This window comes from Coregonus lavaretus (assembly GCF_964263955.1).
Source record: "Coregonus lavaretus genome assembly, chromosome: 18".
Classification (NCBI taxonomy): Eukaryota; Metazoa; Chordata; class Actinopteri; order Salmoniformes; family Salmonidae; genus Coregonus; species Coregonus lavaretus.
The window spans coordinates 4,944,745-4,972,475 of record NC_140005.1 but is presented as its reverse complement, the minus strand read 5'-3'; the positions used below and the strand labels follow the sequence as shown (position 1 = coordinate 4,972,475).

The following is a 27,731-nucleotide window of genomic DNA, read 5'->3' as shown; positions in this document are numbered from 1 at the left end:
AAAGCTTATTTCCTGCAATTCTACCCATTTTGTCATGGGGTGAAGAGAATTGTGCAGTTTTAAAGCACATTTTCTTGCAATTATATACATGTCTAATGTGTATTCATGTGATATACATTTACATTACATTTTAGCAGACGCTCTTATCCAGAGCGACTTACAGTTAGTGAATACATTTTATATACTGGCCCCCGTGGGAATTGAACCCACAACTCTGGCGTTGCAAACGCCATGCTCTATCAACTGAGCTACATCCCTGCCGGCCATTCCCTCCCCTACCCTGGACGAATTGTGTCTCCCGGTCGCGGCCGGCTGCGACAGAGCCTGGATTCGAACCAGGATCTCTAGTGGCACAGTTAGCACTGCGATGCAGTGCCTTAGACCACTGCGCCACTCAGGAGGTATATTTGAGTGACTCAAACATTACAACAAAATATATGTATCTATCTATAAAAAAAAACGTATGCTGACATGGGCTAGTTGATCTGGACATTTCTGATAAGTTATAAATAGCATTGAATGACATGACAAGAGGAACTGATGACGCAACTACCCAATTTCGAAATGGCACCTTGTGCATTCTGCTATTACAACTTTCAAGAGTAAGTTGAAAACCGGACTGAGTTAATTTTTTTTGAGGTGCCTAATAACCATCTATCTACCAAGTTAACCCTTTAGCCTGCTATAATACACCATAAACTGAATAAACACAAGACGGACGAACATGAAAGGGTTGGTTTTAACTTAATGCAGGACATAAAAAGTAAAAGTGACAATCCAACATCCCGACTATATCTGTAAATCTAAATCTACAGGCAAACATTTTGAAAAATCGAAATAATTTACAGATGAAAAGCTACATTGTAGCCAGAGCCATCTATTAAGAACATATCAAGACTGTACTGTGACCGTGCGCAATTTCATGACTTAATTCACCCACCTGCTCAATGCCCGCGCTGTATCTAAAGTTCTGCCATGCATGCACCCGTTTTTGTGGTGACGAGGGAGAGATAATACACAGCCTACAGGCCTTTCTCTCTGTACTGTTTGTATGTGTGTGTTTGTGACAATTACAGCCGGTAGTGAAGAAGGCTTCTGACACTTCTAAGCCACACCCAGGCGTTGTTACTTCCTGATTTCGGGAAAATATGACGACAGCACGCGCACATTGTATTAAAACATTAATTTTTCAATTGGGTATGACGGGGAGGGGGGCAGGAGGGCATCAAAATAGTCGCGGGTAGAGGAATTCTCTTTCACCAGTCAGTGCTGCTCCGGAGAGGACAAGAAGTAATTTAAATGTACTAGTAAACGTGTTTTACATTAGACACACGAGGGCGCTATTTACTCATTTTTCAACTGTCGCATGTGCCCATATCATAATAATTGGTAATAGTGAGAGGTTAGCATGTATTGGGGGTATGATCTTTGACCCTCTGTAACTTTTGCCCTCATCATTATTCACGATTCAGTCAGGATTATCCGTAATCATGGTAGCGTCCACATTAATGTAGAAGTGTTTAGAAACATATTATATTCTTATATTCTTATTTACAATAAAAGTGACAATGCACAAAACATTATTTACCATTCATTTCTATTGGGCAGAAAATATTCTGAAACAGTCATTATTGCTGATATTTATCAAGGATGTTAATAATTTCGGACCCCACTGTATGTTGTGTCATCAAAAGTGTTAAAGTGACGCCATATAGGTTTTTTTTCCAATGTCCTCGTATGGAGGGTGTTTTTTACGTGCTGGACTTTAGAAACAGATCCCATCATATCCATATGGGATCTAGTTTCCTCTAGGTACAGATCTAGGATCAGTTTCCAATCCTAACCCCAGATCAGCAGGTAGCTTAGTGGTTAAGAGCGTTGTGCCAGTAACCGAAAGGTCGCTGGTTCTAATCCCCGAGCCGACTAGGTGAAAAATCTGTTGATGTGCCCTTGAGTAAGGCACTTAACCCTAATTGCTCATGTAAGTCGCTCTGGATAAGAGTGTCTGCTAAATGACTAAAATGTAAAATGTAAATGTAATCAGCGTCTAGGGTCAACCTCACCCTACACCGAGCTTGAGCTGCACCTGCCTGCCGGTGACCGCCAGTGGTATAAAGTAATATAATAATAATAATAATAATAATCATAATAATAATATAATATACAATATGCCATTTAGCAGACGCTTTTATCCAAAGCGACTTACAGTCATGTGTGCATACATTTTTTACATATGGGTGGTCCCGGCGATCGAACCCACTACCCTGGCGTTACAAGCGCCGTGCTCTACCAATTGAGCATGGCGCTTTAAGTAAAAATACTTTAAAGTACTACCTAAGTAGTTTCTCGGGGTATCTGTACTTCACTTTACTAATGTATATTTTTGACAACTTGTACTTTTACGTCACTACATTCCTATAGAAAATAATGTAGTTTTTACTCTATACATTTTCCCTGACACCCAAAAGTACTCTTAACATTTTGAATGCTTAGCAAGACAGGAAAATGGTCCAATTCACACACTTATAAAGAGAACATCCCTGGTCATCTCTACTGCCTCTGATCTGGCGGACTCACTAAATACAAATGCTTTGTTTGTATATGATGTCTGAGTGTTGGAGTGTGCCCCTGGCTATCCGTAAATAAAAAAACAAGAGAATGGTGCCGTCTGGTTTGCTTAATATAAGGAATTTGAATTACATTTTAATTTTGATACTTAAGTATAAAGAGCATTCGGAAAGAATTCAGACCCCTTGACTTTTTCCAAATGTTGTTACGTTACAGCCTTATTCTAAAATGTATTAAATCGTTTTTTCCCTTCATCAATCTACACACAATACCCCATAATGACAAAGCAAAAACAGGTTTTTAAATTTTAGCAAATGTATAAAAAATAAAAAATGGAAATGTCACATGTACATAAGTATTCAGACCCTTTACTCAGTACTTTGTTGAAGCACCTTTGGCAGTGATTACAGCCTCGAGTCTTCTTGGGTATGACGCTACAAGCTTGGCACACCTGTATTTGGGGAGTTTCTCCGATTCCTCTCTGCAGATCCTCTCAAGCTCTGTGAGGTTGGTTGGGGAGCTTCGCTGCACAGCTATTTTCAGGTCTCTCCAGAGATGTTCGATCGGATTCAAGTCCGGGCTCTGGCTGGGTAACACTCAAGGACATTCAGAGACTTGTCCAGAAGCCACTCCTGTGTTGTCTTGGCTGTGTGCATAGGGTCGTTGTCCTGTTGGAAGGTGAACCTTCGCCCCAGTCTGAGGTCCGGAGCACTCTGGAGCAGGTTTTCATCAAGGATCTCTCTGTACTTTGCTCCGTTCATCTTTCCCTCAATCCTGACTAGTCTCCCAGTCCCTGCCGCTGAAAAACATCCCCACAGCATGATGCTGTCACCACTATACTTCACCATAGGGATGGTGCGAGGTTTCCTCCAGACGTGACGCTTGGCATTCAGGCCAAAGAGTTCAATCCTGGTTTCATCAGACCAGAGAATCTTGTTTCTCATGGTCTGAGAGTCCTTTAGGTGCAATTTGGCAAACTCCAAGCGGGCTGTCTTGAGCCTTTTACTGAGGAGTGGCTTCCATCTGGCCACTCTACCATAAAGACCTGATTGGTGGAGTGCTGCAGAGATGGTTGCCCTTCTGGAAGATTCTCCAATCTCCATAGAGGATCTCTGGAGCTCTGTCAGAGTGACCATTGGGTTCTTGGTCAACTCCCTGACCAAGGCCCTTCTCCCCCGATTGCTCAGTTTGGCCGGGCGACCAGCTCTAGGAAGAGTCTTGGTGGTTCCAAACTTCTTCCATTTAAGAATGATGGAGGCCACTGGGTTCTTGGAGACCTTCAATGATGCAGACATTTTTTGGTACCCATTCCCAGATCTGTGCCTTCGACCTCATGGCTTGGTTTTTGCTCTGACATGCACTGTCAACTGTGGGACCTTATATAGAGGTGTGTGCCTTTCCAAATCATGTCCAATCAATTGAATTTACCACAGGTGGACTCCAATAAAGTTGTAGAAACATCTCAAGGATGATCAATGGAAACAGGATGCACCTGAGCTCAATTTAGAGTCTCATAGCAAAGGGTCTGAATACTTATTTAAATAAGGTATTTCTGTTTCTAAAAACCTGTTTTCACTTTGTCATTATGGGGCATTGTGTGTAGATTGATGAGGAAAAAATAAATATTTAATCAATTTTAGAATAAGGCTAGAACGTAACAAAATGTGGAAAAAGTAAAAGGGGTCTGTATACTTTCCGAATGCACTGTATTTGAGCAATTACATTTACTTTTGATACTTAAGTATATTTAAAACCAAACACTTTTTACACTTTTACTCAAGTAGTATTTTACTGGGTGACTTTCACTTTTACTTGAGTCATTTTCTATTAAGGTATCTTTACTTTTACTCAAGTATAACAATTGCGTACTTTTTCCCACCACTGGTGAGCACCCCCTGGCGATACACATCTGTCTCTGCCCACCTTGTAGTGTGTTTGTGGAGGGATGGGACCGCGACAGAACACAATACACATCTAGTAGCTACTAGGGCTACAGTAGCCGAACCTAAAACACAACAACCAGAGTTATCGGGTGAAACTGAAGGTCAAAGGTCCCATGTCTTTCTACTTTTTCACTTCCTACAACTGGATTCTCAACAACTTGCAGCAGTTGAGTAGGGCTGTCTGTCGTTGCAGCCTGGTCTCTACTTGACGTTTACAATGTTACGTGTAGTCTATGAGACCAGGCTGCAGCTGTAGGTTAGGGGTCACCTCCTCCTTGCTGCATTTACAGCGAAACAGCATTGTCTCACACACACACACACACACACACACCGTCCCCTCTGCACACACACACACACACACACACACACTGTCCCCTCTGCACACACATCTGCTAAGGTGTGGATTTGCATGCATCAAAAGTCCCAATGCAAAGTTACACCTCACTTTTCTATTTTTCGAGTTGTTTCATAAAACCGATCATAATTCCGAAGAATGCAGAAGTCATGCCAGAAAATGTTTTTTTTTCAGGGTGTGACGTAATATGGAGACAAGCCCGCCTATTCCCTATAATGTAAACTCCAACAGAAATAACTTCAAATGTACAACTTCAAATTGAACCAAATCGTTTGCACTCATGACTACTGGTTTCAATTTACATGCAAATACTTGATGAATTTATTGTTACAAATCAGCTTGCAAGGTCATGCAGTGCTAACGTTAGCTTTACTAGCCTGCTTATGTTAGCCCTATCGGCTAACGTAACGTTAGCACTGCATGAGTCAGCCAGTTACAACCAAGTTATTAAGTCTTTGACCACACTGTGTTGTTACTTTGGTGAGTAAAAACTCATGCTTTCACACACACACACACACACACACACACACACACACACACACACACACACACACACACACACAAACACACACACACACAAACACACACACACACACACACAAACACACACACACACAAATACACACACACACACACACACACACAAACACACACACACACAAACACACACACACACACACACAAACACACACACACACAAACACACACACACACATACTTTTGATCGTTTTGTTTCCAATTGGCCCTATATCCATTACAGGTGGGGGTTCTTGATCAGCTAATTAGCATAAAAATACAAATAAAAATGAATCTGTTAGTTTAAGCTAGAGATATACAGATATATTTTGCGTTGGATATGTCTCAATCCACCGCATCCGCCTATGTCGCACTTTCGCATCTGCGTTGGAAAGGTGACAGAGCTAGAGCCTGTGTTCGTCAGACCACGACATCGTCTGCAGCGTCTGAACGGTTTGGCCTACATACTATTATAACCCCTCTGTGGAAAGATGAGACTCTCACGAATATGTACTGTACATGTCGGTTGTTTTGCTCTGAATATGTACTGTACATGTCGGTTGTTTTGCTCTGAATATGTACTGTACATGTCGGTTGTTTTGCTCTAGGACGCCTCACAAGACTCGTCTAAAGGTCCCCCCGGTACCAGTTGAAAAAAATGAATGGAAGTACATATGGAGACTGTTTAATGCCCAAAATATGGGGTTAAATACATGTAAAAAAAAAAAAAATACACGAATCCTGATCTTTCTTATATCTCTCAGATATAGGAGAGACACTTCAGAACAAACTTCCTTTTGATTTTTTTTGGGGGGACTATCTGTTGTTCCATGTAGTTAATATTCTATTTCAAAGTGTTTGTATGGGCCAAAAGCAGCAAAGCCCCCCCCAAATTTTTTTTATCATCTCTGGCTTAGACTGTGATGGGTTAAAGTTCAACAGATACTCTCTCAACTACTCAAGGTCATGTGACAGGATGTTATATACTTGCTGCCAGTGAGACTCTGTGTTTGTGTGTGTTTGGTATGATATGGGCTAGTGTGTGTTTGGTATGATATGGGCTAGTGTGTGTTTGGTATGATATGGGCTAGTGTGTGTTTGGTATGATATGGGCTAGTGTGTGTTTGGTATGATATGGGCTAGTGTGTGTTTGGTATGATATGGGCTAGTGTGTGTTTGGTATGATATGGGCTAGTGTGTGTTTGGTATGATATGGGCTAGTGTGTGTTTGGTATGATATGGGCTAGTGTGTGTTTGGTATGATATGGGCTAGTGTGTGTTTGGTATGGTATGGGCTAGTGTGTGTTTGGTATGATATGGGCTAGTGTGTGTTTGGTATGGTATGGGCTAGTGTGTGTTTGGTATGATATGGGCTAGTGTGTGTTTGGTATGATATGGGCTAGTGTGTGTTTGGTATGATATGGGCTAGTGTGTGTTTGGTATGATATGGGCTAGTGTGTGTTTGGTATGGTATGGGCTAGTGTGTGTTTGGTATGATATGGGCTAGTGTGTGTTTGGTATGATATGGGCTAGTGTGTGTTTGGTATGATATGGGCTAGTGTGTGTTTGGTATGATATGGGCTAGTGTGTGTTTGGTATGATATGGGCTAGTGTGTGAAAAAGTCTGCATGTGAATGTCAATGTCAAATACTTACGTACCTAGGGCCCTATAAAATCTGTTTTATTTTTCGCCTGATTCCATTTAGTTTTTCCCCAAATTCAGTTTTCTCCATTTTGTTTTTCCAGGTTTCCATTTCCCCCATGTTCTTCCGGTTTTCGTTTTTAAAATCACACTTTTTTTTATTTGAAAAACAACAAAATTGGATGTTCTATGTCCACAATAATGCTTCAACCACACCAGGATACCTCTTTTGAAGTCTGGGAAAAATCTAAGAAATTTAGATTTTTGGTTTTAGATTCTTTAATTCAACTGCACACCAGCCAGAGACCGCTGTTTGGTTAGCAACGTTTCTGTAGCGCTCATGTGATTACAGAGTTTGCAAAACAAATGGCCACTGGATTGATGCAAATAATCATGATATAATTCTGCCCGGTAGGCATAGGCTACTTTGTAGTTAACATTTAATTTAGAAGGATTTTGGGAAAGCATTTCTATCTACCAGAAGACGGTTGTCATCACATTAGCATAATCGCTAACGGCTACACAAAGTGGTAGACAAACGCGCGCACACAGACAGGGGCATTGCTGTGCTGTTGCCTCTTCAGAAAGCTGAAGGAAAATAGGAATCACTGATGTATTTTGATTCATGCATCATGTCTTATGATAATGTTGGGCAAATTAATGTATTTTCTAATTAGTTCAATACATTTAGTTGATTTCCTACTAAGTTCCATACATTTAGTTGATTTCCTACTAAGTTCCATACATTTAGTTGATTTCCTACTAAGTTCCATACATTTAGTTGATTTCCTACTAAGTTCCATACATTTAGTTGATTCCCTACTAAGTTCCATACATTTAGTTGATTTCCTACTAAGTTCCATACATTTAGTTGATTTCCTACTAAGTTCCATACATTTAGTTGATTTCCTACTAAGTTCCATACATTTAGTTGATTTCCTACTAAGTTCCATACATTTAGTTGATTTCCTACTAAGTCCATGTTCTCAGTAATGTGGTTTTTATAGGTCCTATACACCCTCTTACACACAAATCCCTATATAATACTCATACCCAGAAATGAGGTCTTCTTAAAGGTGTGTGTGTGTTAACCCTCTCTCTCCTTTGTTATAGGTCTGACAGTGACAGTAGGTGGCCTATGAGAACAACATTATTATTATTATTAACATACTGCGACAGACAATCCTCCCACACACACACACACACACACACACACACACACACACACACACACACACACACACAGCTGACGGAGGAGCACCAACCCCAATACTAGATGAAGATAACCTCGTTGCTACAGGGCAAATGTACCAAACCATATCTCAGGGAGTGTGTGTGAATGTGTGTGAGTGTGTATGAGCAGTAGTTCTGTGTTGTGAGCGAGGGCTACAGGCATGATGTCTAAGCAGCATCATCCTATCATGGACCCTGAGGGACCCTGAGGGAACCTGAGGGACCCTGAGGGAACCCCCCCCCCCCCCCCCTCTTCACTCCCCCATGTCCCCCTAGCGCTCTCCTCTCTCCCCTCTCCATTCCCACATTTCCCCCCTTCACTCCCCGATGTCCCCCTGGCCCTCTCCCCCTCTCCACCACCCCCTCTCCCCCTTCACTCCCCCATGTACCCCTGGCCCTCTCCCCCACTCCAAGGACAGGGACAGGAAGGGAGACAGGGACAGGGACAGCGAGGGGACTGCTATCTCCACAGCCCCCCTCATAGAACCACAGTCCCACACAGCAGCACACACATCTCCTACACATACAGACCAACACACAAAGCCCCTATACGTACATACAAACCCACGCAGACCTACAACCAAGACCCTGTTTTTACACAGAGCCTGCTCCCACACACAGCCCCTGGTACCATGGTCCCAGCCCGTACCCTCTCCCTAACCCCAGCCCTCACCTTCTTCCTAACCTCAGCCCTCACCTTCTCCCTAACCCCAGCCCTCACACACACTCACACACACTCACCACACACGTACACGTACACAAACGTACATACCATACAGAATGGTGTCTGTCGAGAGTGTGGTCAATTTCTCTCTCACAAGCGATACACTTTCTTTCTTTCTCTCTCTCTCCATTTCTATCCTCTCCCTCTCTCCAGCGGAGTGACTGTTGATGATGTCATGTCCCAGTGTGTGTCCCGGGGGGGGTGGGACTAACTCAGAGTACGCACTGCACAGCCTATCACAGAGCAGAGACTTCCTGGTCAGAGTTTACATATACATCACATCGATCAATCAGATGTTGTTTGTCTCAGAGGGAAAATCAGCCAAGGTCACACAGAAAAGACAGAATGAATAAACACTACTCACCCTGCGTCTGAAATGGCACCCTATTCCCTATAAAGTGCACTACAGAGCCCTATAGCCATGGTTAAAATTAGGGCATAGGGGTTAAAAGTAGGGCATAGGGGTTAAAAGTAGTGCATTAAAAGTAGGGCATAGGGGTTAAAAGTAGTGCATTAAAAGTAGGGCATAGGGGTTAAAAGTAGTGCATTAAAAGTAGTGCATAGGGGTTAAAAGTAGTGCATTAAAAGTAGCGCATAGGGGTTAAAAGTAGTGCATTAAAAGTAGTGCATAGTGGTTAAAAGTAGTGCATAGGGGTTAAAAGTAGTGCATAGGGGTTAAAAGTAGTGCATAGGGGTTAAAAGTAGTGCATTAAAAGTAGCGCATAGGGGTTAAAAGTAGTGCATTAAAAGTAGCGCATAGGGGTTAAAAGTAGTGCATAGTGGTTAAAAGTAGTGCATAGGGGTTAAAAGTAGTGCATTAAAAGTAGGGCATAGGGGTTAAAAGTAGTGCATAGTGGTTAAAAGTAGTGCATAGGGGTTAAAAGTAGTGCATAGGGGTTAAAAGTAGTGCATTAAAAGTAGTGCATAGGGGTTCAAAATAGTGCATTAAAAGTAGTGCATAGGGGTTAAAAATAGTGCATTAAAAGTAGGGCATAGGGGTTAAAAGTAGTGCATTAAAAGTAGCGCATAGGGGTTAAAAGTAGTGCATTAAAAGTAGTGCATAGTGGTTAAAAGTAGTGCATAGATGTTAAAAGTAGTGCATAGGGGTTAAAAGTAGTGCATAGGGGTTAAAAGTAGTGCATTAAAAGTAGCGCATAGTGGTTAAAAGTAGTGCATAGGGGTTAAAAGTAGTGCATAGGGGTTAAAAGTAGTGCATGGGGGTTAAAAGTAGTGCATTAAAAGTAGTGCATAGGGGTTAAAAGTAGTGCATTAAAAGTAGCGCATAGTGGTTAAAAGTAGTGCATAGGGGTTAAAAGTAGTGCATAGGGGTTAAAAGTAGTGCATAGGGGTTAAAAGTAGTGCATAGGGGTTAAAAGTAGTGCATTAAAAGTAGCGCATAGGGGTTAAAAGTAGTGCATTAAAAGTAGTGCATAGTGGTTAAAAGTAGTGCATAGATGTTAAAAGTAGTGCATAGGGGTTAAAAGTAGTGCATAGGGGTTAAAAGTAGTGCATTAAAAGTAGCGCATAGTGGTTAAAAGTAGTGCATAGGGGTTAAAAGTAGTGCATAGGGGTTAAAAGTAGTGCATAGGGGTTAAAAGTAGTGCATTAAAAGTAGTGCATAGGGGTTAAAAATAGTGCATTAAAAGTAGTGCATAGGGGTTAAAAGTAGTGCATAGTGGTTAAAAGTAGTGCATAGGGGTTAAAAGTAGTGCATTAAAAGTAGTGCATAGGGGTTAAAAATAGTGCATTAAAAGTAGTGCATAGGGGTTAAAAGTAGTGCATAGTGGTTAAAAGTAGTGCATAGGGGTTAAAAATAGTGCATTAAAAGTAGGGCATAGGGGTTAAAAGTAGTGCATAGGGGTTAAAAGTAGTGCATTAAAAGTAGTGCATAGTGGTTAAAAGTAGTGCATAGATGTTAAAAGTAGTGCATTAAAAGTAGTGCATAGGGGTTAAAAGTAGTGCATTAAAAGTAGTGCATTAAAAGTAGTGCATAGGGGTTAAAAGTAGTGCATAGGGGTTAAAAGAAGTGCATAGGGGTTAAAAGTAGTGCATTAAAAGTATTGCATTAAAAGTAGTGCATTAAAAGTAGTGCATAGGGGTTAAAAGTAGTGCATAGGGGTTAAAAGTAGTGCATTAAAAGTAGTGCATAGTGGTTAAAAGTAGTGCATAGGGGTTAAAAGTAGTGCATTAAAAGTAGTGCATAGTGGTTAAAAATAGTGCATTAAAAGTAGCGCATAGGGGTTAAAAGTAGTGCATTAAAAGTAGTGCATAGTGGTTAAAAGTAGTGCATAGGGGTTAAAAGTAGTGCATTAAAAGTAGTGCATAGTGGTTAAAGGTAGTGCATAGGGGTTAAAAGTAGTGCATTAAAAGTAGTGCATAGGGGTTAAAAATAGTGCATTAAAAGTAGTGCATAGGGGTTAAGAATAGTGCATTAAAAGTAGGGCATAGGGGTTAAAAGTAGTGCATAGGGGTTAAAAGTAGTGCATTAAAAGTAGTGCATAGTGGTTAAAAGTAGTGCATAGATGTTAAAAGTAGTGCATTAAAAGTAGTGCATAGGGGTTAAAAATAGTGCATTAAAAGTAGTGCATAGGGGTTAAAAATAGTGCATTAAAAGTAGGGCATAGGGGTTAAAAGTAGTGCATTAAAAGTAGCGCATAGGGGTTAAAAGTAGTGCATTAAAAGTAGTGCATAGTGGTTAAAAGTAGTGCATAGATGTTAAAAGTAGTGCATAGGGGTTAAAAGTAGTGCATAGGGGTTAAAAGTAGTGCATAGGGGTTAAAAGTAGTGCATAGGGGTTAAAAGTAGTGCATTAAAAGTAGTGCATAGGGGTTAAAAGTAGTGCATAGGGGTTAAAAGTAGTGCATTAAAAGTAGCGCATAGTGGTTAAAAGTAGTGCATAGGGGTTAAAAGTAGTGCATAGGGGTTAAAAGTAGTGCATAGGGGTTAAAAGTAGTGCATTAAAAGTAGTGCATAGGGGTTAAAAGTAGTGCATTAAAAGTAGCGCATAGTGGTTAAAAGTAGTGCATAGGGGTTAAAAGTAGTGCATAGGGGTTAAAAGTAGTGCATAGGGGTTAAAAGTAGTGCATAGGGGTTAAAAGTAGTGCATTAAAAGTAGCGCATAGGGGTTAAAAGTATTGCATTAAAAGTAGTGCATAGTGGTTAAAAGTAGTGCATAGATGTTAAAAGTAGTGCATAGGGGTTAAAAGTAGTGCATAGGGGTTAAAAGTAGTGCATTAAAAGTAGCGCATAGTGGTTAAAAGTAGTGCATAGGGGTTAAAAGTAGTGCATAGGGGTTAAAAGTAGTGCATAGGGGTTAAAAGTAGTGCATTAAAAGTAGTGCATAGGGGTTAAAAATTGTGCATTAAAAGTAGTGCATAGGGGTTAAAAGTAGTGCATAGTGGTTAAAAGTAGTGCATAGGGGTTAAAAATAGTGCATTAAAAGTAGGGCATAGGGGTTAAAAGTAGTGCATAGGGGTTAAAAGTAGTGCATTAAAAGTAGTGCATAGTGGTTAAAAGTAGTGCATAGATGTTAAAAGTAGTGCATTAAAAGTAGTGCATAGGGGTTAAAAGTAGTGCATTAAAAGTAGTGCATTAAAAGTAGTGCATAGGGGTTAAAAGTAGTGCATAGGGGTTAAAAGAAGTGCATAGGGGTTAAAAGTAGTGCATTAAAAGTATTGCATTAAAAGTAGTGCATTAAAAGTAGTGCATAGGGGTTAAAAGTAGTGCATAGGGGTTAAAAGTAGTGCATTAAAAGTAGTGCATAGTGGTTAAAAATAGTGCATTAAAAGTAGCGCATAGGGGTTAAAAGTAGTGCATTAAAAGTAGTGCATAGGGGTTAAAAGTAGTGCATTAAAAGTAGTGCATAGGGGTTAAAGGTAGTGCATAGGGGTTAAAAGTAGTGCATTAAAAGTAGTGCATAGGGGTTAAAAATAGTGCATTAAAAGTAGTGCATAGGGGTTAAAAATAGTGCATTAAAAGTAGGGCATAGGGGTTAAAAGTAGTGCATAGGGGTTAAAAGTAGTGCATTAAAAGTAGTGCATAGTGGTTAAAAGTAGTGCATAGATGTTAAAAGTAGTGCATTAAAAGTAGTGCATAGGGGTTAAAAGTAGTGCATTAAAAGTAGTGCATTAAAAGTAGTGCATAGGGGTTAAAAGTAGTGCACTATATAGGGGGCCCTTTCGGACGCACACTCTGTCTTAAGATTTCCCTAATTTCCTCGTCCTGTCTCCACCTCTAGGGATATCTGCCTGCCTCTCTCTCTCTCTCTCTCTCTCTCTCTCTCTCTCTCTCTCTCTCTCTCTCTCTCTCTCTCTCTCTCTCTCTCTCTCTCTCTCTCTCTCTCTCTCTCTCTCTCTCTCTCTCTCTCTCTCTCTCTCTCTCTCTCTCTCACTAACTACTGTCACTCTATAGCAGGGGTGTCAAACGTCCGGCCCGCGGGCCGGATCAGGCCCGCAAACGGGTTTAATCCGGCCCGCGAGATTATTTAAAAAAAATTAATAATAATAATAATAATAATAATAATAATTTTGTAAAGTATAAAAATGCGCTGCAAATTTTCAATAAAATAAACTGCTGTTCCAATTGCGTCCACTGGATGGCGCAATAGCAATTGTGTTAAGCAAGCAAACTGTTTATACCGGGGCAGAGCAAGTAGGTCAAGCACGTGCAGCCAATGAGCTACTTTGTTTTGCCCGCGATATTTATTACGGCTTCTACTTTTAACATTATGTGCTTTGGCACCCTCATTGCCCCAATATGTCTCTGTCAAAAAAGAGAAAAGTGGACGCAGAGTGCAGAGTGTTCCAAGAAAAATGGTCATCCTCCTATTTATTCACGGAATTGAATGGGAAAGCTGTATGTTTGGTGTGTTCAGAGCATGTTGCAGTGCTGAAAGAATATAACCTTTGTCGCCACTATGTGAGTCTTCATGCCGACAAATATGACAACTTTCAAGGACAGCGGAGATGAGAGAAGGTGAATGAACTGTTGGCGGGTCTGAAGAAACAGCAGTCTGTGTTTACTCACAGCCGAGACATCAGTGACGCTGCAGTGAAAGCTAGCTACCTCATTGCTAATGAAATCGCAGTGGCTTCAAAACCATTTAGTGAGGGTGAATTTGTAAAAACATGCATGATGAAGGCAGCGGAGATTGTGTGCCCTGAAAAGCGGCAGGCTTTTGCAAATATCAGCCTGACAAGAAACACAGTTGCAGACAGGATTTCCAATCTTTCAGTGGATTTGGACAGCCAGTTGAAGCAAAAAGTAAAGTCATTTATTGCGTTTTCGGTTGCAATTGATGAAAGCACGGACATTACAGATGTTGCACAACTGGCCATTTTCATCCGCGGAGTTGATGACACATTGACCGTCACCGAGGAGTTCGTGGAGTTGGTGCCGATGACAGATACAACGACAGCAGCTGATATTTTTACCGCACTCGTCGGCGCGCTGGACAGGGTCGGAGTGGACTGGTCCCGCGCTGTCAGCCTGGCTACAGATGGTGCGCCCTCAATGATCGGGAAAAAAGCAGGCGTTGTGACAAAGTTCAGAGAGAAAGTGCAATCTGCAAATGGAGGACGTGATTTTTTGACTTTTCACTGTATTTTGCACGAGGAGGCTTTGTGTTGCCAGTCATTAAAGATGGATAACGTCATGAAGGTGGTCATCCAAACTGTTAATTTCATCCGATCCAGAAGCCTGAATCACTGTCAGTTTGACAGCCTTCTCAGAGAGAAAGACCACATCTATGGCCTGCCATACCACACTGAGGTAAGATGGTTAAGCCGAGGTGCTGTGCTGAGGCGTTTCTTTGATTTACGAGAAGAAATTGAACAGTTCATGGAAGAAAAGGGCAAACCAGTGTTAGAATTTCATTCCGCAGAATGGATGCAGGACCTTGCATTTATGGTGGATGTTACAGAGCACCTGAATAACTTGAACAAACAGCTGCAAGGGCGCAACAAAGTTGTCACGCAGTATTATGACAGCATACGTTCTTTCAAGTTGAAGCTGTCATTGTGGGAGACACAACTTGCCGGTGGTGATGCAGCTCACTTCCCCTGTCTGAAAAATGTGTGCGCGACCCAACATGTGGCAGACATGAAGCGGTTCAAAGATCAAATAACGGGACTGTTACGGGAGTTTGAGCAACGCTTTCAGATTTATGTTTATATGTTTTTATGTTGATGTGCTATTGTTTTAAATTGATTTTATTTTATTTGTATATTTAACCTATTCTTGACTCTGTGGTTCTTGCACTTGTTTGGGGAACAGGATTTCATTATTTTTATCTACATTTCTGCCTGAGAAATGACACCCTGATATAGTTCTGTGATCTGTGAAACAGTTCTGTTAATCACTGAGGCATTGTGTGTTTGTGTGTTCTTTGTCCTCAGAACTTTCAAATAACTTGAGGTGTTTTATGATTAATAGTGATGTTGTGCTTTTGGACACTGTCCTCAGGCTCCAGCTTTATGTTTATATGTTTTTATGTTGATGTGCTATTGTTTTTAATTGATTTTATTTTATTTGTATATTTAACCTATTCTTGACTGTGGTTCTTGCACTTGTTTGGGGAACAGGATTTCATTATTTTTATCTACATTTCTGCCTGAGAAATGACACCCTGATATAGTTCTGTGATCTGTGAAACAGTTCTGTTAATCACTGAGGCATTGTGTGTTTGTGTGTTCTTTTTCTTTAGAATTTTCAAATAAACTTGACGTGTTTTATGATTAATAGTGATGTTGTGCTTGTACTATTTTGGACACACTGTCCTCAGGCTCCAGCTTTATGTTGTATGTTGATCGTATTAAAACAAAGAAAACAATCTGAAGTTGTTGTTTTTAAGTTATATATACCATGATTTTTCCGGTCCGGCCCACTTGGGAATAGATTTTCCTCCATGTGGCCCCTGAGCTAAAATGAGTTTGACACCCCTGCTCTATAGCTTTAGGATTCCACAGGGATGGACTTAAACACATGTGTGTGTATGTGTATGTGTGTGTGTGTGTGTGTGTGTGTGTGTGTGTGTGTGTGTGTGTGTGTGTGTGTGTGTCTGTGTGTCTGTGTGTCTGTGTGTGTGTGTGTGTGTGTGTGTGTGTGTGTGTGTGTGTGTGTCTGTATGTGTGTGTGTGTGTGTGTGTGTGTGTGTCTGTGTGTGTGTGTCTGTGTGTGTGTGTGTGTGTGTGTGTGTGTGTGTGTGTGTGTGTGTGTGTGTCTCTCTCTCTGTGTGTGTGTGTGTGTGTCTCTGTGTGTGTGTGTGTGTGTGTCTCTGTGTGTGTGTGTGTGTGTGTGTGTGTGTGTGTCTCTCTCTGTGTGTGTGTGTGTCTCTGTGTGTGTGTGTGTGTGTGTGTGTGTGTGTGTGTGTGTATGTGTGTGTGTGTGTGTAGGTGGGGACTAAGTCAGTGTCTCAGTGTGTGGAATATTACTACACCTGGAAGAAGAGGCTTCGTCTGAATGTAAGGACCCCAGTCGGGCTGGCCAGACCACAGCCTGAGGGAAATGGAAGGACAACCCGTCTCTCTCTTACATTTAACATAACGCTTACGTAATATGTTAGCAAATGTAAAGTAACTTTCACAAACAGTCAGCCGTCATACAGTTGTTAGTCTATCCAGGGCTTTCATATAGCTGTAGTCATACAGTTGTTAGTCTATCCAGGGCTTTCATATAGCTGTAGTCATACAGCTGTTAGTCAGCGGTGGCTACAATGACGGACAGGCGAGTGTCTGTGGAGAGAGAGAGAGAGAGTCTATCTATCTATCTATCTATCTATCTATCTATCTATCTATCTATCTATCTTCTATACTGTATAGTCTGACTGTCTGTACTATGTTCAGGGTTCTCATCTCTTCTCCTCTCTTCCAGGGGGTTCTCTAAAGTGTCGTAACACCCACATGAAGACCACCGCCAGCAGGTGGCACTGCACTGCCCTAAACCCTGAACCAGAACTGACCCTAAGCCCTACACCAGGACTGACCCTAAGCCCTACACCAGGACAGACCCTAAACCCTGAACCAGGACTGACCCTAAGCCCTACACCAGGACAGACCCTAAACCCTGAACCAGGACTGACCCTAAACCCTACACCAGGACAGACCCTAAACCCTGAACCAGGACAGACCCTAAACCCTGAACCAGGACTGACCCTAAACCCTAAACCAGGACTGTCCCTAAACCCTACCAGGACTGACCCTATAGAGTATAACCAGAACTGACCCTATAGAGTATAACCAGAACTGCAATTTGTAAGTCGCTCTGGATAAGAGCGTCTGCTAAATGATGTAAATGTGAATGTAAATGTAACTGACCCTAGATAGTATAACCAGCAGGACTAGCCCTCTACTGCCCTCTACAGTCTAACTTATCACCCAGAGGAGCTGCACGTCACAATGAGTTTATATCAGTTTATATCCGTTTACATCAATTTACATCAGTTTATATCAGTTTATATATGAGTTATATGAGTCACTGAGTTGGAGGATTCCATGTCTGACCACAGGCAGCCCAATTCTGATATGTTGCCCAGTTATTAAGAGCTGATCAGCCTGTGTAGTTTCATTAACGTTCCATATAGTATTTCACATCATCACTGAGCCCATGATACAGTAGGTTACTGGTTATCTGACTGTTAGTACCAACGGTACCCATTTTTCCTGAAGTACCCCATTACACCTGGTTGTGTTTATTAGTGCCTCAGTATAATGTTTGTATTTCATTGCTGTCTACAGTTGTTAATAATGTAATTAACTTAAGCATATCTGTATGTCTATGACTCTGGTAGCCTGAGACTTGTGGTCTCCTGAGTGGCGCAGTGGTCTAAGGCACTGCATCGCAGTGCTAACTGTGCCACTAGAGATCCTGGTTCGAATCCAGGCTCTGTCGCAGCCGGCCGCGACCGGGAGACTCATGGGCGGCGCACAATTGGCCCAGCGTCGTCCAGGGTAGGGGAGGGAATGGCCGGCAGGGATGTAGCTCAGTTGATAGAGCATGGCGTTTGCAACGCCAGGGTTGTGGGTTTGATTCCCACGGGGGGCCAGAATAAAAAAATATATATATGTATTCACTAACTGTAAGTCGCTCTGGATAAGAGCGTCTGCTAAATGACGTAAATGTAAAATGTAGCCTGGCTTGGTTAGCTGACTCCTTCTCTTATTAAAGCAAAGGTTTCTATGGTTATTTGTAAAGTGCTCCACATACAGGTTACTGCCTAAATAAAAGAAACACTTGAGGAAATGAGGGATATAAAGTGTATTGAAATCAGTTCCTGGGTTAATTAAGCAATTAACATCCCATCATGCTTAGGGTCATGTATATAAATGCCCAGTTGCCCATTATTTTGGGTACCATGGCTAAAAGAAGAGCTCTCAGTGACTTTGAAAGAGGGGTCTCAAATGAGCATAGGGGGTTTAAAGGGTGTGTGTGTGTGTGTGTGTGTGTGTGTGTGTATGTATATATATATATATGTGTGTGTGTGTGTGTGTGTGTCTCAGTCACCAGATCTCAACCCAATTGAACACTTATGGGAAAAATCTGGAGAGGCGCCTGTAGACAGCGTTTTCCACCACCATCAACAAAACACCAAATGATGGAATTTCTTATGGAAGAATGGTGTCACATCCCTCCAATAGAGTTCCAGACACTTGTAGAATCTATGACAAGGCGCATTGAAGCTGTTCTGGCTCGTAGTGGTGGTCCAACGCCCTATTAAAGACACTATGTTGGTGTCTCCATTATTTTTGGCATTTACCTGCAGGCTATATTTACTGTAGATTCAGAGACAGGCAGACAGACAGTGAAGTTCTTACAACTTTTCCCCCAACCTGTAGTTAAACATGTTGTTGTTAGGCTACTGCCATAACTACCTTACTTATAACCCAATATGAAAGTTTTAAAAAAATAATAATAAATTAAGCTGATATAGACAGCCAAGAGCTGGCTACAGGCAGTCCTATCTTTATCAGTTAGCTGGCCCGAGTAGTGGGTCGCTATGCGCTACGGTTCCAAAGGTTCCGCTTACAACATTCCACCTGCTGCATCCGCAGCCAATAGACCGGAACGCGTCCTGGTGAGTTGGACTGCAGGAAGAACATGTCGCTACGGAAACGTAAAAACAAAAGGCCGTCGTCTAAGTCTGCATCAGAAGACCTGACAAGAATAATCGAACATGTAGAGTTTCAGTCGGACAATGAGGAGAGGGGGAGAGAGAGGGGGAGGGGGAAAAAAGAGGGGAGGCCGCGGGAGACAGATCCCGGGACAAGAGGCACTCCGGTGAGTGAGGGTGAGCGCGAAAGCCCGGTAAAACCGAACGGTCCTACTCAGAAGACATCCAAAGAAGTTCACATCGTCTTCCTCCCCGACAGATACCAAACTCTCATAGAGGAGGTGGAGGACAGCGAGGGAAGAGAGGAGGAGGAGAGGAAGAAGGAGGAGGAGGAGAAGAGGAAGAAGGAGAAACACAAGAAATACAGAAAGGTAGACTATAATGTTAGGTGAACTAAAAACTATTTCAAGTCTCCTCTGTAAAATAGTGTAATATTCTAACATTTTGCTTTGGATAGTTGTTCCTAGTTATGTAACCCTAGAGATACCTTATTCGCTTTATTCTTGAACTCTATGTTGCTTTGCTGTGTCACTCTGAACAAGTTAACCATTCACAAACGGACTGAGTACGGTGAACTTTGGGTTAGTTCAACTCTGTCAGCTCTATTTACAGGATCAGATGGGTTAGTCAGGGGCGGACTTTGTGATTTGGAGGCCCCAGGCAGAGGCCAGTCAGAGGCTGGGATTCATAGTAAAGACTTAATTAAACTGTAAAAAATATATTCAATTTTAATGTGCCATGAACACATCCAGTCATGATGTTTTCATCTGATTGTCAAACAAATCACTTCAAAAAGGAGGTTACCTTCGCATGTTCATGTCACACTCTGGCTCTGGGACTGTGTAATTAGAGCCAGGGGTGTATTTCATTTGGTGGTGTTGGGTATGGGTGTGTTTCATTTGTTTGTGTTTGGTGGTAATTGGTCTGGTGACTCCCAATCGGAGGTAACGAGTGTCAGCTGTCGGCTCGTTATCTCTGATTGGGAGCCATATTTATACTGTGTGTTTTTCACCTTGTGTTTGTGGGTTTTTGTTCCTGTTGTTCATGTGTTCCAGTGTTCCGTGTTTTGTCACTGAGGACGTTACGATCGTGTTTTGTTTCATTTTCGTGTGTGCGCTTTATTATAATAAAGTATGTACGCTTATCACGCTGCGCCTTGGTCCGCTCCTTTTGAAGACGATCGTGACAGAAAAACCCACCACAAAAGGACCAAGCGGCGTGTCCAGCGGCAACAGTATCCACCTATAAAGGATTCGTGGACATGGGAGGAGATACTGGCTGGAGAGGGTCCTTGGGCACAACCGGGAGAATATCGCCGCCCTCGTGAAGAGCTGGAGGCAGCGAAAGCCGAGAGGAGGTGGTATGAGGAGGCAGCACGGAGTCGAGGCTGGAAGCCCGTGGACGAGAGGCAACCCCAAGAAATGTTTTGGGGGGGGCACATGGCTTGGGCGGCTGGGCAGCAGGAGGCTGCCACAGGTAGACGTGGAGAGAAGGCTACCGGAGTACGGGAGCCATTGGCGAGTAGAGGGAGGGAAGTTGTTGTGGCACGGCGTGAGAGGCTGAAGTGTGTTACCAGTCCGGTCCGGCCCGTTCCTGAGCCCCGGTTAAGGCCAGTGGTGTGTGTTCCCAGTACGGACCGGCCTGTGTCTACTCCACGCGTCAAGCCCACGGTGTGCGTCGCCAGCCCAGCCCGGCCTGTTCCTGCGCCACGTAGGAAGCCTACGGTGTGCGTCGCCAGCCCAGCTCGGCCTGTTCCTGCGCCACGTAGGAGACCTACGGTGTGCGTCGCCAGCCCGGCTCGGCCTGTTCCTGCCACTCGCCCCAAACCAGGGGTGCGAGTCGCCAGCCTGGTCCAGCCCGTTCCTGCTATTCGCACCAAGCCTCCTGTGTGTCCCCAGAGTCCTGTGCGTCCTGTTACTGCTCCCCGCACTAGCCCTGAGATGCGTGTCCTCAGCCCGGGACCACCAGTTCCGGCACCACGCACTAGGCCTTATGTGCGTCCCCAGGGTCCAGCATGCCCTGTTGCTACTCCCCGCACTAGCCCTGAGATGCGTGTCCTCAGCCCGGGACCACCAGTTCCGGCACCACGCACTAGGCCTTATGTGCGTCCCCAGGGTCCAGCATGCCCTGTTGCTACTCCCCGCACTAGCCCTGAGATGCGTGTCCTCAGCCCGGGACCACCAGTTCCGGCACCACGCACTAGGCCTTATGTGCGTCCCCAGGGTCCAGCATGCCCTGTTGCTACTCCCCGCACTAGCCCTGAGATGCGTGTCCTCAGCCCGGGACCACCGGTTCCGGCACCACGCACCAGGCCTATAGTGCGTCTCGGCCGGCCAGAGTCTGCCGTCTGCCCAACGGCGCCTGAACTGCCCGTCTGCCCAACGGCGCCTGAACTGCCCGTCTGCCCAACGCCGTCTAAGCCGCCCGTCTGCCATGAGCCTTCAGAGCCGTCCGCCAGACCGGAGCCGCTAGAGCCTTCCGCCAGACAGGAGCAGCCGAAGCCTTCCGCCAGACAGGAGCAGCCAGAGCCTTCCGCCAGACAGGATCAGCCAGAGCCTTCCGCCAGACAGGATCAGCCAGAGCCTTCAGCCAGCCATGAGCAGCCAGATCCGTCAGCCAGCCATGAGCAGCCAGATCCGTCAGCCAGCCATGAGCAGCCAGATCCGTCAGCCAGCCATGAGCAGCCAGATCCGTCAGCCAGCCATGAGCAGCCAGATCCGTCAGCCAGCCATGAGCAGCCAGATCCGTCAGCCAGCCATGAGCAGCCAGATCCGTCAGCCAGCCATGAGCAGCCAGATCCGTCAGCCAGCCATGAGCAGCCAGATCCGTCAGCCAGCCATGAGCAGCCAGATCCGTCAGCCAGCCATGAGCAGCCAGATCCGTCAGCCAGCCATGGGCAGCCAGATCCGTCAGCCAGCCATGGGCAGCCAGATCCGTCAGCCAGCCATGAGCTGTCCAGCCGGGATCCGCCAGAGCCGTCCAGCCGGGATCCGCCAGAGCCGTCCAGCCGGGATCCGCCAGAGCCGTCCAGCCGGGATCCGCCAGAGCCGTCCAGCCGGGATCCGCCAGAGCCGTCCAGCCGGGATCCGCCAGAGCCGTCCAGCCGGGATCCGCCAGAGCCGTCCAGCCGGGATCCGCCAGCCAGCCAGGATCCGCCAGAGCCAGCCAGCCAGGATCCGCCATTTAGTCCGGTGCTGCCCCTTAGCTCGGTGTTGCTCCTTATCCTGGTGCTGTCCCTTATCCTGGTGCTGCCCCTTAGTCCGGTGCTGCCCCTTAGCTCGGTGCTGCTCCTTATCCTGGTGCTGTCCCTTAGTCCGGTGCTGCCCCTTAGTCCGGTGTTGCCTCTTAGTCCGGTGCTGCCCCTTAATCCAGTGGGGTTAGGATGTAGGGTGGTCAATTGGAGGAGGCTACTTAAGTGGGTAGTGACTATGGTGGGGTGGGGACCACGACCAGTGCCAGAGCCGCCTCCGTGGAGCAACACCCACCCAGCCCCCCCCATTTTTTGGGTTAGGCGCGGTCGGAGTCCGCGCCTTTGGGGGGGGGTACTGTCACACTCTGGCTCTGGGACTGTGTAATTAGAGCCAGGGGTGTATTTCATTTGGTGGTGTTGGGTATGGGTGTGTTTCATTTGTTTGTGTTTGGTGGTAATTGGTCTGGTGACTCCCAATCGGAGGTAACGAGTGTCAGCTGTCGGCTCGTTATCTCTGATTGGGAGCCATATTTATACTGTGTGTTTTTCACCTTGTGTTTGTGGGTTTTTGTTCCTGTTGTTCATGTGTTCCAGTGTTCCGTGTTTTGTCACTGAGGACGTTACGATCGTGTTTTGTTTCATTTTCGTGTGTGCGCTTTATTATAATAAAGTATGTACGCTTATCACGCTGCGCCTTGGTCCGCTCCTTTTGAAGACGATCGTGACAGTTCATCCAAAAATAATTCCAGCATCCGAACAGTGCACTGAGCACCTGCCAACTTTCCTTTCGCAAGTGGCTGAAACTGTATCACCGGAGAAAGCATCCTAGCGAGCGAAACTGCGCTCCTCTGTCTTACTATATGTAGCCCTCGTATATGATGCTGTCTGGCCAGATCAGATGGGTTAGTTCAACTCTGTCAGCTCTATTTACAGGATCAGATGGGTTAGTTCAACTCTGTCAGCTCTAATTACAGGATCAGGTGAGTTAGTTCAACTCTGTCAGCTCTATTTACAGGATCAGATGGGTTAGTTCAACTCTGTCAGCTCTATTTACAGGATCAGATGGGTTAGTTCAACTCTGTCAGCTAGCTCTATTTACAGGATCAGATGGGTTAGTTAAACTCTGTCAGCTCTATTTACAGGATCAGATGGGTTAGTTCAACTCTGTCAGCTAGCTCTATTTACAGGATCAGGTGAGTTAGTTCAACTATGTCAGCTAGCTCTATTTACAGGATCAGGTGAGTTAGTTCAACTCTGTCAGCTCTATTTACAGGATCAGATGGGTTAGTTCAACTCTGTCAGCTCTATTTACAGGATCAGATGTGTTAGTTCAACTCTGTCAGCTAGCTCTATTTACAGGATCAGGTGAGTTAGTTAAACTCTGTCAGCTAGCTCTATTTACAGGATCAGATGGGTTAGTTAAACTCTGTCAGCTCTATTTACAGGATCAGATGGGTTAGTTCAACTCTGTCAGCTAGCTCTATTTACAGGATCAGGTGAGTTAGTTCAACTATGTCAGCTAGCTCTATTTACAGGATCAGGTGAGTTAGTTCAACTCTGTCAGCTAGCTCTATTTACAGGATCAGATGGGTTAGTTCAACTCTGTCAGCTAGCTCTATTTACAGGATCAGATCAACAACACTGTAGCCTATAGGCCAATTGTTTGTGTGATGAGCTGTTTTGTGAATTAATTAATTGAGCTGTATTAACTGTTAAGCTTAATTCTTGGGTCATGATCAGGATAACAACAATGTAGCCTATGTTTGATTGTTATTGCTTGTTGTTAATACAGTAAATTCACAACAATGTGTTAGATATGTGTTAAGGGTGGGTGGGTGGGTAGGTAGGGGTTAAGGAGGGGGTTTAGGGGTTAAGGAGGGATGGTTAGGGGTTGGGGGGGTAGGGGTTAATGGGGGTGGTTAGGGTTTAAGGGGGTGATTGTTAGGGTTTAAGGGGGTGGTTGTTAGGGTTTAAGGGGGTGGTTGTTAGGGTTTAAGGGGTAGTTGTTAGGGTTTAAGAAGGTGGTTGTTAGGGTTTAAGGGGTGGTTGTTAGGGTTTAAGGGGTGGTTGTTAGGGTTTAAGGGGGTGGTTGTTAGGGTTTAAGGGGGTGGTTGTTAGGGTTTAAGGGGGTGGTTGTTAGGATTTAAGGGGTGGTTGTTAGGGTTTAAGGGGGTGGTTGTTAGGGTTTAAGGGGGTGGTTGTTAGGGTTTAAGGGGGTGGTTGTTAGGGTTTAAGGGGGTGGTTGTTAGGGTTTAAGGGGGTGGTTGTTAGGGTTTAAGGGGTGGTTGTTAGGGTTTAAGGGGTGGTTGTTAGGGTTTAAGGGGGTGGTTGTTAGGGTTTAAGGGGTGGTTATTAGGGTTTAAGGGGGTGGTTGTTAGGGTTTAAGGGGGTGGTTGTTAGGGTTTAGGGGGTGGTTGTTAGGGTTTAAGGGGTGGTTGTTAGGGTTTAAGGGGTGGTTGTTAGGGTTTAAGGGGTGGTTGTTAGGGTTTAAGGGGGTGGTTGTTAGGGTTTAAGGGGTGGTTGTTAGGGTTTAAGGGGTGGTTGTTAGGGTTTAAGGGGGTGGTTGTTAGGGGTGCTGAGAGCAGAGCAGTAAATCTCTCACAGCCCTAAGCTCTTACATATGACACGAATTAACTGCTGCAACACACACACTCACGTACACATTTTGTACATTTTACATTTTAGTCATTTTAGCAGACACTCTTATCCAGAGCGACTTACAGTTAGTGTCATATGTACACCACACCACACCACACACACTGCGTGTTTTTGTGTGTGTGTGACCCGTGCGATTGCTTGTGCCTGACCCTGTGTCTGTGTCCCATTGGTCCTGTCTGGTAGAACGTGAGGAAGGCTCTGCGGTTCGGCTGGCGATGTCTGGTTGCCGGGTTACAGAGCTTAGCGAGCGGCTATGCTACGCCCCTTTCGGCTGCAGCCACGTTGGTGATCGACGTCCACAGAACTAACCGCCAGGCATAATGAGAAGGAGGAGGACTAATATCTGGGACTACAGAACACACACAGTCTCAACTGCATTTTATGTAATTATTTCAGACTCCTTAACCGTTACCTAATACAGTATGTGATTCTAGTGGTTAAACCAGGTTGTTAGTTACACTACCGGTCAAAAGTTTTAGAACACCTACTCATTCAAGTTTTATTTTTATTTTTACTATTTACTACATTGTAGAATAATAGTGAAGACATCAAAACTATGAAATAACACATGTGGAACCATGTAGTAACCAAAAAGGTGTTAAACAAATCAAAATATATTTTATATTTGAGATTCTTCAAATAGCCCTCCTTTGCCTTGATGACAGCTTTGCACACTCTTGGCATTCTGTCAACCAGCTTCACCTGGAATGCTTTTCCAACAGTCTTGAAGGAGTTCCCACATATGCTGAACACTTGTTGGCTGCTTTTCCTTCACTCTGCGGTACGACTCATCCCAAACCCTCTCAATTTAGTTGTGGTTGGGGGATTGTGAAAGCCAGGTCATCTGATGCAGCACTCCATCACTCTCCTTCTTGGTAAAATAGCCCTTACACAGCCTGGAGGTGTGTTGGGTCATTGTCCTGTTGAAAAACAAATGATAGTCCCACTAAGCCCAAACCAGATGGGATGGCGTATCGCTGCAGAATGCTGTGGGAGCAATGTTAGTTAAGTATGCCTACAATTCTAAATACATTTCAGTCAGTGTCACCAGCAAAGCAACTCCACACCATAAGATTTTAAATTTAGATTTTAGTTATTTAGCAGACACTCTTATCCAGAGCGACTTACAGGAGCAATTTAGGGTTAAGTGCCTTGCTCAAGGGCACATCGACAGATTTTTCACCTAGTCAGCTTGGGGATTAGAACCAGCGACCTTTCGGTTACTGGTACAATGCTCTTAACCACTAAGCTACCTGCCGCCCATAACACCTCCTCCTCCATGCTTTACGGTGGGAAATACACATGCAGAGATCATCCGTTCACCCACACCGCGTCTCACAAAGACACGGCGGTTGGAACCAAAAATCTCCAATTTAGACTCATCAGACCAAAGGACAAATTTCCACCAGTCTAATGTCCATTGCACGTGTTTCTTGACCCAAGCTAGTCTCTTCTTTTTATTGGTGTCCTTTAGTAGTGGTCTTTTACCAAATAGGGCTATCTTCTGTATACCCCCCCCCCCCCCCCCCCCCCCCACCTTGTTACAACACAACTGATTGGCTCAAACGCATTAAGAAGGAAAGAAATTCCACAAATTAACTTTTAACAAGGCACACCTGTTAATTGAAATGTATTCCAGGTGACTACCTCATTAAGCTGGTTGAGAGAATGCCAAGAGTATGCAAAGCTGTCATCAAGGCAAAGGGTGGCTATTTGAAGAATCTCAAATATAATACATATTTTGATTTGTTGAACACTTTTTTGGTTACTACGTGATTCCATATGTGTTATTTCATAATTTTGATGTCTTCACTATTATCCCTACAATGTAGAAAATAGTAAAAATAAAGAAAAACCCTTGAATGAGTAGGTGTTCTGAAACTTTTGACCGGTAGTGTATATGTTCCCTTCTCCTGTTTAGTTTTACTCTGATAACATTATCCTGTTAAGTTTCTCTGCTAACATTGTCATATTTTAATATGATTTTGAAATGGTCATGTTGAATGTTTTGTTTTGATGTTTACTGGTCTGAAAAGTTAATAAAGAGAGTGATGAGGAAGAGAAAAAGTACAGTAAAATATAAAGAGCGCAAGAGGGATAGAAATGGATATAGAATTCGAAAGAGGAAAAAGTCAGACGGGTGAAGATTTGAGAGAGGGTGGAGAGAGAGTTGATAGGCACTTTATGAAGGCCTTTCTCCAAAGCAAAGTAAGCTATTCTACAGTATGCACCATACAATACTATGCACTTAACTGGTTTACCTGCTAGATTGAGAAAGGATTGTGACCAGGGAAATGAACAAAAATCCCTGTCCAGGTTCTACCATTCCCACTGTCGTACTCACCAGGGGTGTATTCAGCAGGACAGGTTCTACCATTCCCACTGTCGTACTCACCAGGGGTGTATTCAGCAGGACAGGTTCTACCATTCCCACTGTCGTACTCACCAGGGGTGTATTCAGCAGGACAGGTTCTACCATTCCCACTGTCGTACTCACCAGGGGTGTATTCAGCAGGACAGGTTCTACCATTCCCACTGTCGTACTCACCAGGGGTGTATTCAGCAGGACAGGTTCTACCATTCCCACTGTCGTACTCACCAGGGGTGTATTCAGCAGGACAGGTTCTACCATTCCCACTGCCGATTTTGCAGGTTTTCCTACTTACAAAGCATGTAGAGGTCTGTAATTTTTATCATAGGTACACTTCAACTGTGAGAGACGGAATCTAAAACAAAAATCCAGAAAATCACATTGTATGATTTTTAAGTAATTAATTTGCATTTTATTGCATGACAA

The 27,731-nt window shown here is 44.0% G+C and overlaps 2 protein-coding genes across 4 annotated transcripts in view; one reads left to right on the top strand and one right to left on the bottom strand.

The window, feature by feature from the left end:
- Positions 1-9,079, bottom strand: part of ptk2ba (protein tyrosine kinase 2 beta, a) — a 55,001-nt gene extending 45,922 nt beyond the window's left edge. For 2 of the 3 annotated variants that reach the window (XM_084182503.1, XM_084182504.1), the window contains exon 1: positions 941-1,049. In XM_084182503.1, coding sequence (XP_084038629.1) covers positions 941-981 — 41 coding nt within the window. In that variant the 5' untranslated portion in view covers positions 982-1,049. Of the gene's footprint in view, positions 1-940; positions 1,050-9,029 lie in introns of those variants that run through there. The other variant, XM_084182505.1, reaches the window with a different exon arrangement.
- A 9,882-nt stretch (positions 9,080-18,961) lies between these two features.
- LOC311146011 (uncharacterized protein) lies at positions 18,962-26,908 on the top strand. Its single transcript, XM_084182446.1, has 2 exons — positions 18,962-19,457; positions 25,118-26,908. The coding sequence occupies exons 1-2, from the start codon at positions 19,074-19,076 to the stop codon at positions 25,253-25,255; spliced, it is 522 nt and encodes a 173-aa protein (XP_084038572.1). The 5' UTR covers positions 18,962-19,073; the 3' UTR covers positions 25,256-26,908.
- Positions 26,909-27,731: the final 823 nt, after the last annotated feature.